This window comes from Elephantulus edwardii, unplaced genomic scaffold (assembly GCF_000299155.1).
Source record: "Elephantulus edwardii isolate Elephantulus edwardi_28Jun2011 unplaced genomic scaffold, EleEdw1.0 scaffold00087, whole genome shotgun sequence".
NCBI lineage: Eukaryota > Metazoa > Chordata > Mammalia > Macroscelidea > Macroscelididae > Elephantulus > Elephantulus edwardii.
In genome coordinates this window covers 14,860-25,817 of record NW_006399837.1, presented here as the reverse complement: position 1 = coordinate 25,817, position 10,958 = coordinate 14,860, and the positions used below count along the sequence as shown (strand labels likewise).

Genomic DNA, 10,958 nt, shown 5'->3' with positions numbered 1-10,958 from the left:
GGTGGCCAAATAAAGGATTGCCAGAGCTGGGGTGGAAGTGGGCGTGGTTCCTCACTCAGCAGCCACGGACAGGATTAGGACGGCAGCGTCTGGATTTCCACTTGGTGGTGGTGGTGGTGTTAGTGCCATCGGGTCGAGTATACTCATAGCGACCCTATGAACACCAGATCTGAACCCTGCCCTATCCTGTTGCCAATCTCATCATCTCTGACACTTGAGCCCGTTGCTGAAGTCAGTGTCAAACCATCTCATCGAGTCTTCCTCGCTTTTACTGACCTTCTACCTTTGCAAACATGATGTCCTTTTCCAAGGAAAATGTCCTCCTAATAACATGCCCAAAGCGTGTGAGACAGAGCTTTGCCATCTCTGTCTCCAAGGACCACTCTGGCTGCACCTTCTCCAAGACCTATCTGTTTGATTGGTTATTTTTTTAAGTCCATGAGACATTCAGTGCTCCTCTCCAACACCATAGTTCAAAGGCATCCATTGTTCTGTCTTCATTATTCATTGTTCAGCTCTGAGATGCATAGCAAGTGACTGAAAAGCTCATACCTGAATCAGGCACATATACGTTATGGGAAATTAGTCAGGGGGCTCATCCTGGTCCTTTCCTGCCCCCAGCCATGTCTGATTGTGGTTGCTTCTGCTCAGCCCAAATTTGAACTTTCCTCCCTCTCCATCCAGTGCCTGAGTCTATAACTGTGGTCCTGGCGGGTCATCGTTACACACATGGACCTCAAGAGCAGTTTCCCAAGAGTTAAAGAGAGGACCAAGGGGACTCTGACCTCCCTGCTTGTTAGCATCCTGGAATGCTGGGGGTGAGGAGGTCTGTTGAATGAGTAAACCACACTCCCTACCTCCATCAGAGAACTTTCTCTCATCCCAGGGACTTTGGGCCCACCCCTGACCACTGTATTCATTTAATCATTCCAGAAGTCTTCCTGAGTGCCAAGTCCATGTCCAGCAGGGCTCTGTGTTTGAGGACAACAGCTGAAAACAAGAGAGACCTCCTTGCTCCCTTGAATGGAGATTACACTCTAGGAAGGGTGTTAGCTTACAGGTTAACACACTGACCAATCAAAGATGAAGACAACTTGACAAGAGTGAGGTTCACAAAGAAGGAGCGAGGCATGCAAAGATCCTGTGGGTAAGACATTCTAGGTAAAGGCGGTTGTTGTTGTTGTTGTTGTTGTTGAGTACCATCGAGTTGGAACTGACCCAGAGCTGACCCTCTTGTGGGTTTTCAGAGGCAGTTAATCAATGAGAGGAGATTGCCCATGTTTCTCCAGGAACAAGCTAGCACATTCGAACTGTGATCATTTGGGATTACAGTGCAGCTTCTTACCTCTAGGCTACCAGAATGCCAGGGAAAGGTAGGAACAAAAAGAAAGAAGACCGTGTGTGGTGACTGTCCAGCATGAACACTAGATTTCTATGAGCTGGCTGTGGCTGTGTGTGGTCAACTTGAGCATTTCGTTACTGCACGTTGAATGGCTTAGTATTGCAAGGACTTGCTTTGAAATAAAAATGCCCACACTCGAGTCTTGTTCTGACATTGTGAGCTTGGATGAGATACCTCACATCCTTGAGGTCCAGTTTCCATGTCTGGACATACAAACTGACCTCATATAGGGCTCCTGAGAGCGCCCACAAAGGATTACTTTATCTATAAAGAATCACTCAGCTCACTTTGCTAGAGAGACTTCGCTAGAAGTCTTAGTGCTCTTTGACATACAGGGTTAGGAAATTTTGCTGCAAGTTGCCAGGAAATTTTTCTCCCCGGAACATTAAACTTTTTGGAGCATCAAACTTTTCCTTTGCCTTTCTCCCTCCCCCTCTCACTCCTCCCCACCCCCATCCCCAGATGCATCTGGTATTGGAATTGGAAAAGGATGGCCTAGTAGTGGTAAGAAATTGACTGCCAGTCCAAAGGCATTCAGTTTTAATCCACTAACTTCTCTGTGGGAGACAGATGAGCAATCTCCTCCCTTGAGATTTACAGCCTCTGAGAACCTGCTGGAGGGTCTACAGTGGGTCAGTTCTGACGGATGGTAATTAACAAGAGTCCAAGAGATAATCCTGATGGTTCACTGGTTGAGCGCTCCACTGCTAATGGAAAAGATTGCAAGTTCGAACTCACCAGCTGCTCCATGGGTGAAATACGTGGCAGTCTGCTTCGGAAGACGATCCACAGACACAAGTGGCCAGTTGGTTTGCTTCAAGAGCCCAAGATCTTCAAACAGAAACCCAGGTTCACGTCTCTACTGGGGCTCCATGCCTCTCCTCAGTCATCTGTGAAAGGCCGGCTAATAACCGCGCTTGCCTCACCAAGTGCTTCCACGGATTATCTGAAACCAAGGTTCCTGAAAGCATGAGAGCAAGGAGCATGCCATGTGCCCCGGTTCAAGAACCAGCTGCTAGCTGTCTGGCGCTCAGCGGGCTAGAACTCTTGGACTCCAGAACTTTCAGGGGGCCTGTAAACAGTCTGGGTCCAGCAGGCCTAAGGTTGATCATCCTTCCTACCTACCTTAGAGAGTCACTTACTTGTTGAGAGAGTCCCTTGCTAATCCCACACCCTCTTGGTCCCTGCACTCAGCGAGTCCTGATCACCGCTGCCTCCTGACGCTATGCAGCCGCAGCCAGAGAAAACGGCATGAACGCTGGGTCGGTGAACTCCCGCCCGGGAGAAAAGGGGTGGCGATGACTTGAGCCGCTCGGGCAAAGCGGTTGAGAGGCGGGCGCAGAGCCATTTATCCAGAGCCTCCTCTCCCTCCACCCAGGTCTCCTAGACGAGAGAGGCTTCGATCCAGGGCTGAAAAAGAATTTAGATACTTGGAGGGACTTCCGCGCCCCTAGGCAGAGTGCCCCGTCCTCGCTGGGGCCCCAGGGCTGCCAAACGGCGTGCGTTCTGCCCGGGGCGGCTGTGAACTGCCAGGCTCAGGCCCCAAAGAAAGAAAGAGCCGAGTCAGCCCGGGCTGCGGGGGCGGGAGCCGGGAGCCTCAGCACTTTCCATTGTGACCCCCGCCAGGCCTGGGCTCCCAGGGACCCCGGGCGAACCGCGGCCGGGACGCTGACTCAGCCGCCCCCACCTCGGCCGGGGAGGGTGGAGGCGGGGGCAAGCTCTGGGTATAAAGCCCCTCGCGCACCGCAGGCGCGCCACCTCTCCACCCTCCGTCTGCGCCGGCGCTCCGCACCGCGGGAACCTGGTGCCGGGTAGGGAGATCCGCCCTTGGTGGGACCCGGCTAGAGTCCCGGGGCCTTCGCCCCCAGTGGGTTGGGCGGTGCGGTCCCGGAAGGAGGGCACTTGGCTCTGAGCGTGGCGTCTCCTCCCTCCTGCCCGCAGCGTCATGGGCCCGGCTCCCGCCTGCCTCACGCTCTGGGACGGGGAAGACTTCCAGGGCCGCTGCTGCCGTCTGCTCCACGACTGCGCCAACGTCAGCGAGCGCAGCGGCCTGAGCAGGGTGCGCTCGGTCAAGGTGGAGAGCGGCGCGTGAGTAACCCGCTGAGAGGCGGGCTCCCCAGGCCCGAGCCTGAGATTCGGGACCTCAGTTCCCTCCCTTGACCCTCCTGCCCTCGAGCCCCGCGCCCTTGCGAAAGGCCCAGCAACATGGCCTCCCCAAGGCTCCCCTCGCCTTGCAAAGCATGTCCTGGGAGGAAGAATGTGTCCTCCTGTGAACTACAGGGCTAAAGGCGAGCAGCGCCCCGTTGCCTAGCTCCTGGTTTGGGGCGCCACGACCCTAGACGGCTAGTGCTGGGCTTCTAAACAAAAGAAGAACCCCCTTCGGTTTGGCCCACCCTCACCTTGTGGTGCTCAGCCCGGACTCCGGGGAGCGGTGAGGGAGGTGAAGGAGGGAGTTGAAACTCGGTTGCTGCTTTGGGAGGTGGCCAGGCCCCAAAGGCGCAATCTGGTTGAACCGGAAAACTGTCTCCAACTCAGGCTTCTGATTGGAAAGCCCGAGTTCCTCAACATCGGATAGCAAGAGGCCTTCACCCTCCAGGCAGGCTGGGTCGGCCATGTAGCGGGTGTGGGAGGGAAAGGCCGAGTTTCTAGACCTTTTCTTTACAGCAAGCAAGGAAAAGGGGAAGACTGAGTGTGAGGCCAGCGCCTCGCCTCCCATCAGCTCTTCTCCTTCCGCAGATGGGTGGCCTTTGAGTACCCCGACTTCCAGGGACAGCAGTTCATCCTGGAGAAGGGTGACTATCCACGCTGGAACGCCTGGAGTGGAAGCTGCGGCCTCCACAGCGACCACCTGCTGTCCTTCCGGCCGGTGCTCTGCGCGGTGAGCATGTCCGTCCTCCCAGTGCCACCTCCGAGCTCGGCCACAGTGTACCAGAAGGCCATGTTCAGGGGTGTAAACTCAACTTGTAAATGGAAGGTCTCAGTCTGATTGTCGGCCAGTCATCTGACTCGTGCCTGACCTTTCGCTGGGTATCTGAGGCTGCAAGTGGCACCGGAGATCGCTCTTTTATTTTTCTTCCGCGGAGCCGCTGGTGGATTCGAACCGCCAGCGAGGAGCAGCCTTTGGGTAAACAACACAACTCCAGCGGGACCTGGCCACCACAGCGCATATCTCCATAGTGGGCGTGGCCTAGAGAGCTGGAATCAGCACCGAGGACAGCGCTCAGCTCAAGCTTGTCCTCAGGCAGCGTGAGCCCCTCATAGCACACCACTGTCCTCACCCGGCCCTGTGAGCCAGGGGACGGCTGTTAGGCCATTGAACAGTGTGGGAGAGGAGCACAGAGTCACAAGGGTTAACACGGAGATGACACCAGAACTCAGTCCACACTGAGGAGAGCGGGCTCTGTGTGTGGGCCTGTGTGTGTAGGGGAGCAAGGCTGATAATACATCAGTGCAGGTATGGAGCTGATGAGGTAGAGAGTGGGTACTAACTAAGCCTAATGTCTCCATCTCAGGAGGCCAAGAAGCCCTGAAGGAGGGAAGGGCTTGGAACTGGGAAAGCCAAAACTTGATGGTGGTGCAGATGCACTGGCCTGTCTGTTCCGACCCCGTCACTTAGAACCTCTTAGCTGAGCCTTGCAGTTCTAGGGGCTGGGTAAGCTAGCTGGTCCTAAGGAGATCTGTCTTGATTAAAGACCCAAATTCTCTCAGGACTTCTCTCTCTCTCTCTCCTCTCTCTCTCTCAGAGAGAGAGAGAAAGAAAGAAAATTTGTATTTAGAATTAGCTAGCTCTACTCAGTTTAGATGATGCCAATTTTGTTGGCAACATCCAAAGCATCATAGTTAAGAGCAAGTTGAACTAGGCCTTCTTCTCTCTATCAGTCCTAATCACGGTGTTGACCTTGGCCACATTAATGTCACAGAGCTTCTCAATAGCTTATTTGGTTTGGTGCTTGTTGCCTTTGACATCCACAATGAACTCAAGCATGTTACCTTCTATCTTCTTCATGTCTGACTCAGTGGTCAGGGAAACTTGATGATGACATAGTGGTTGATTTGTTTCTTCTGGGGACACTCTCCTAGGGGTATTGGGGATGCCTTCATAGTCTCAACATCTTAGGCCATTGGAAGGTGGGTGGATCTCCTTTTTTTCTGTGGCTGTGGATGCCCTTCAGGACTGACTTCTTGGCCTTTAACACCTTTGTTTTGGCTTCAACTTGGGGAGGGGACTTCTTTCTTTGCTTTTGGCACCATCTTCATAGAAAAGACTAAAATTTTCCCCAAGAGTAAAGTGACATTGTTGTTATTGCCTACTGTCAAGTCAGAACCAACCCACATCTGGCCCTCCAGTGAGTTTTTAGAGGCAGTTAATCACATGGCATGAGATTGCCCATCCTTGTCTCGTGGAGGAGCTGGAGGATTCAAACCACATGCCTTTGGGATTGCAGCTTCTTACCACTGGGCCTCTAGAGCTACCTCAGGACTTATTTTCTGTTTGCAGAACAGATGCCTTCCATTCTCAACCTAGGATGGTCTCAAAGAAACCCCTAAAATCATCACATCATCACAGAACCATAGGAGGCAGTAGTCAAGAGACATATTGACTAAAATGTTGGGCATTTTAGCTCGTCAGGGAGCTGGGAGGGTGATCTCAGAGGCATTTGTATGTGGGGACATACTCTGTGTTTGGCAGTGTGTTGGGGACGTTGAGGTTGAGGCCCTTCACATCTCCCGAAAGATCCTGATTCCTCCCACCTTCCTGTGTTCCAGAACCACAGCGACAGCCGTGTGACCCTCTTTGAGGGTGAGAACTTCCAGGGCAGCAGGTTTGAACTCAGTGATGACTACCCGTCTCTGTCCGCCATGGGCTGGGCCAGCAAGGACGTGGGCTCTCTCAAAGTCAGTTCTGGAGCGTGAGTCCTGGGACCAAAACAAGGGGCATGAAAAGAAAAGCTGGGGGGTGATGGGGACCAGGGAGATGGATGGAGAAAGGGGATGGAAGGGGAAATAGAAACATGGGGGGCTTAGTAAGATCACAGAGTCTAAGAGGGGGAAAAGGGGCAACGTGGAGTGAGAGGAAGAGCTTGGAAATATAACTGAGGAAATGGGAAGTGGGGACAAGAGATAAGACAAAGAAGGTGTCAGGAAGACTGGGAACAGTAGGCAAGAAGGGGAGAGGTCCATTTCCAGAAAGCTGCAGCAATGGTATTGGAACTTTGGGTATGGAGGTGAAAAAGGGGTACCAATGGAGGGTTTAGGTGGAAGCAGAGGAGATGCTCAGGTGTGGCAGGACCTACTCACCACTCTGTCTCACTGACCTAGGTGGGTGGCCTACCAGTACCCAGGCTACCGGGGCTACCAGTACGTCCTGGAGCGGGACAGGCACAGTGGAGAGTTCCGGACCTACAGCAAGTTTGGCACTCAGGCCCACACTGGGCAGCTGCAGTCCATTCGAAGGGTCCAGCACTAGGCTCCGAGCCCCAGACAACTTCACTGAAGACTAATAAAGCCTCCTGAATCTGCCTGGTCCTCTTGCTTCCTTTTTGGTGCCTTGCTTTGGGATATCTATACTCATCCATGACCACCCTTCCCTTCCATCCTTTCAGGTTCCATGGCTTTTGACTATGAATACAAACTGGCCTAGCATGTATGTGGGCAGCCTCAGAGGGGCTGAGAGGAAGCTGCTGGTAAGATTATTGGGGTTTCTGTTAAACACAACCAATCTCAAGTTCTCCTTGTTAAAGACCCATCAGCTTGGGCCAGGAGTATGGCACCAACCAAGGATGAAACCTTTGCTTTCCTCTGGATGGGGTGGATAGCCTTGGCAAGGATTTTGAACTCCACACAGCTCTGGACAAGGTGTGAAGGAAAGAATTGCCTAAACATTCATCTCTACTCCCCAGAACATTTTCAGCCTTTGTTTTTATTCTTGCTCCCTACCCACCCAAGAGAAATCCATACCTATTTCAATAGTCCCCCTTTCTCCAGTCTCAGGTTCAAAGAATCTCTGCTTTTATGGGGAAACAGGCATAATGGGAGATCCCATTGGCTCCCAGGGTCTTCTAATGAAGGCTTTCTCTCTATGATCCAAGCCTCATAATCCTGTCTGAATAACAGTCCCTTATATGGTACTGAAATTCAGCACTTACAAGCATTTTCATAACCCCTCAGCACATCCAAACAACCCTCTCTTCACTTCTCCTTTCCCACCTGACCCTTCAGAGGAGTTGTGAGCTGGACGCCCCTCAGGCTCTTGCTCCAGTTGCCCTGCGCTCTGGTGCAGGCAGGGCAGTGTCAAAGCATCCCTCCAAGTCCTTGTCAGCAGTATGATTTCTTCTCTGACACCCTCCACTCTTTACCCCTCTCACCAGAGGAGAAACCTAAGAGAGGAAGAAATCATCATAAGATGATCCATTTAATTGATAATAGTCTAGACTTGAACACCAGAGATCCTGACTCCAAACTTGGGCTAAGTGGAGGCTACAAGTGCCAGGTCCTAGCAGAATTCCAAACCTCTGAGAGTTCCAGAGGAACCATAGGCTGGTCAAGGCTTCTCTCCCCTCCTCTGGGGGATGGTGATATTAACTTCAATAAAAGTAGAGGGGAGGGTCATCAGAGGAAAGGAAGACTTTCAACAAGATGGATTAATTTAAGTGACTAGCACAATGGGCACCGCAGACATTGTGTGGATGGTGTGGGATCAGGCAGCTTTTTCTCTTCCTCCTCCCCCTCTCCAATTATGAGGCTTATTAGAGAAGTTAATGGGTTAAAACTCAGGTTGGAAACAGAATACAATTCGTCAGTCAGGATAACTTCTCAAGTGTATTCACAGGCCTTAGTCCAGTGTTGCAAAGTTCGCTTAAGTTTTGACAATGATGGCAGCTCTCCTGCCGTCTTCCCACAGTCATCCAGCAAGCTTGAGCAAAGGCTCGGGCTCTGTGGGGCGACCAACCCAGGTCAGCTCTACCTCACGTGAGTCTCTGATGATTCTAGGCTGCTGCTGCTGCTTTATCTAGTGTAAGTCCCGGTCTGCGTTGTGCCGGAATCTCTGGTCCAAATGGACACTCACGAGGTTCTTGAATTCTTCTTTCTTGCTGGTAGTGAGATTTCCCCAGCAGGGTTTCCTTCTGTTGCACATTGAGCCTCTGTAAGGCGGAGCCCAGCGGAAGTCATCTAACAATGACAGTAGTATCAATGTTGTCCTATGCATTTGAGTTCGTTCCAATTCCTAAGGAACCCATGCAACGGAGTGAAATAATAACCAGTCCTCTGCCATCCTCACAATCTTTGAGGTCCATTGTTTGTTGCACCCACTGTGTCAATGCATTTTATTGAAGGTTTCCTCTTTTTCACTCACCTTCTAGTCTACCAAGTATAATGTCCTTTTCCAGGGTCTGGTCCCTCCTGATAATTACATCCAAAACAAGTAAGATGAAACTTCTTCACCATGACCTCTAAGGGAGTGTACTGGCCGTACTTCTTCCAGGATAGACTTGTCCATTCTGGAAGTCCATGGTAGTGAACATTCTTTGCCAACACCATAATTCAATTGCATCCACTTTTATTCTGGTTTCTTCATTTATTGTCAAATTAACTTTCACATGCATATGGGATGACTGGAAAAACTATGGCTTGAAACATGGCCACTGTAATCCTTAAAGTGACATCTTGGTTTTTAACACTTTAAAGAAGGTACAGCAAATGTTCCCAATGTAATATGGCATTTGATGTCTTTACTGCTGCTTCCGTGGGTGCTGATCCAAGTAAAATGAAATTCTTGACAATTTTAATATCATACTCCAGTTTTCATTCACAATCATACGTAGACTGATTGGATTTACGGGATTTAGCTAGCAGTCAGCTGTGGGCTGGAAGTCTCTTGTTTAAGTCAATCAGGACCTTGTGGGCGGGCCTTTGTATTTAAAAGTTGGGCCCACTGGCTGCTGGTCCTCCGGCCTAATGTTAATTGTGTTTGAGAAGAACATTTTCCCAAGTGGTACAGCACTGGTCTGTCAGTTTGCTGTACTGAGGTAACTTGGGTTTTTTTGTGATGCTGAATACTATTGCACTGGTGTGTTAAATGCCCTAATGGTTACTCATGGTAGACAGAGTTTGGTAGATATCACAGATTAAAGCAGTCTTGAAAGCAGGATTCGCATCCACTTCCTAAACAACATGCCTTTGGAAACTCTATGAACATTAGAGAAAAGATTATAGTCATAGAAGAGGGTTCAGATCTTTTATTCATAGGGTCACTATGAGTCATGCTCGATTCAAAGGCACTTAATAACAACAACACAACTTTATTTATCATGATATTCGTTACTGGTCCACTCACTCATTGCCACCAGGTCAGAATGGACTTACAGCTGACCCTCCATTGGATTTCTGAGGCTCTGAATCAGACACGAGAAGATTGTTCCTCATTCTCTCCCAGAGAAACTGGTGGATTCAAACAGGCAGAGGCACAGACTTTGAGTTAGCAATGCAGCTCCTGACAGATCAGGGATGAAGCCACCAGGGCACCCTTGCTCTTTGGTCCAGTTGCGAAAATTTGTGTTTTCTTTCTGTTGAGATGTAATTCATACTCAAAGCTGTAGTCTTTGAGTTTCATCAAGAATTGCTTCAAGTCCTCTTCACTTTCAGCAAGCCAGACTGTATGATCTGTCTATCACAGGCTGTTAATGCGACTCTGATCCTGAGGCTGCATTCTTCCTTATATAGTCCAGCTTCTCTGAGTGTTTGCTCAGTATACACATTGAATAAGAATAGTGAAAAGTTAAAGAAAGAGTGAATAAGAACTGGGGGGGGGAAGAATAGTGAAAGAATGCAAACTTGATGCACGCCTTTCCTGATTTCAATGTATTATCCCTCTTGTTCTGTTCAAATGACAACATATCTTCAGCAAAATGTCTGGTTGTGATTATTTGCTAACTTCTGCATCCTGTTGAACCACTTTTATTTGGAATGGGCACATCTCTCTTCCAGCTGGGTATCCAGGTAACTGTCTTCCAAATTTCTTGGCATAGACAAGTGGGTGCTTTCCTTATAGCATTCATTTGTAGAAACATTCAACAGGTATTCCATCAATTCCTAGAATCTTGTATTTTACCAATATCTTCAAATGTACTCTGTTTGCACTTGTTCCTTCTATACCATCAGTTCTTGGTCATAAGTTACCTCCTGAAATGGTTGAACACTTACCCATTCTTTTTGGTGCAGTGACTCTGTGTATTCCTTTCATCTTCTCTATGCTTCCCATGTTGTTCAAGATTTTGCCCATTCAGCTTGAGAAATGCAAAACAAGTTCTCCCCTTTTGGTTTTAGAACTCCAGGTCCTATATATTTCACTGCAAGACTTTACAATACAATACAATACAATACAATACAATACAATACAATACAATACAATACAATACAATACAATACAATACAATACAATACGCTAACACGTCTAGAACCTGTTTGGAGCATGCCACATGTTATATAAAAACCTCATAATCTGATGTGGTTTGTACTATCACACTTATTTACAGCTCAGAACCATACACACAGGGAA

General features: G+C 49.6%; 1 protein-coding gene across 1 annotated transcript; it reads left to right on the top strand.

Moving 5' to 3' along the window:
• Nucleotides 1-3,347: 3,347 nt before the first annotated feature.
• Nucleotides 3,348-6,925, top strand: CRYBA2 (crystallin, beta A2). The gene is made up of 4 exons (XM_006890236.1): nt 3,348-3,490; nt 4,139-4,280; nt 6,170-6,312; nt 6,722-6,925. The coding sequence occupies exons 1-4, from the start codon at nt 3,348-3,350 to the stop codon at nt 6,867-6,869; spliced, it is 576 nt and encodes a 191-aa protein (XP_006890298.1). The 3' UTR covers nt 6,870-6,925.
• The last annotated feature ends 4,033 nt before the right edge of the window (nt 6,926-10,958 follow it).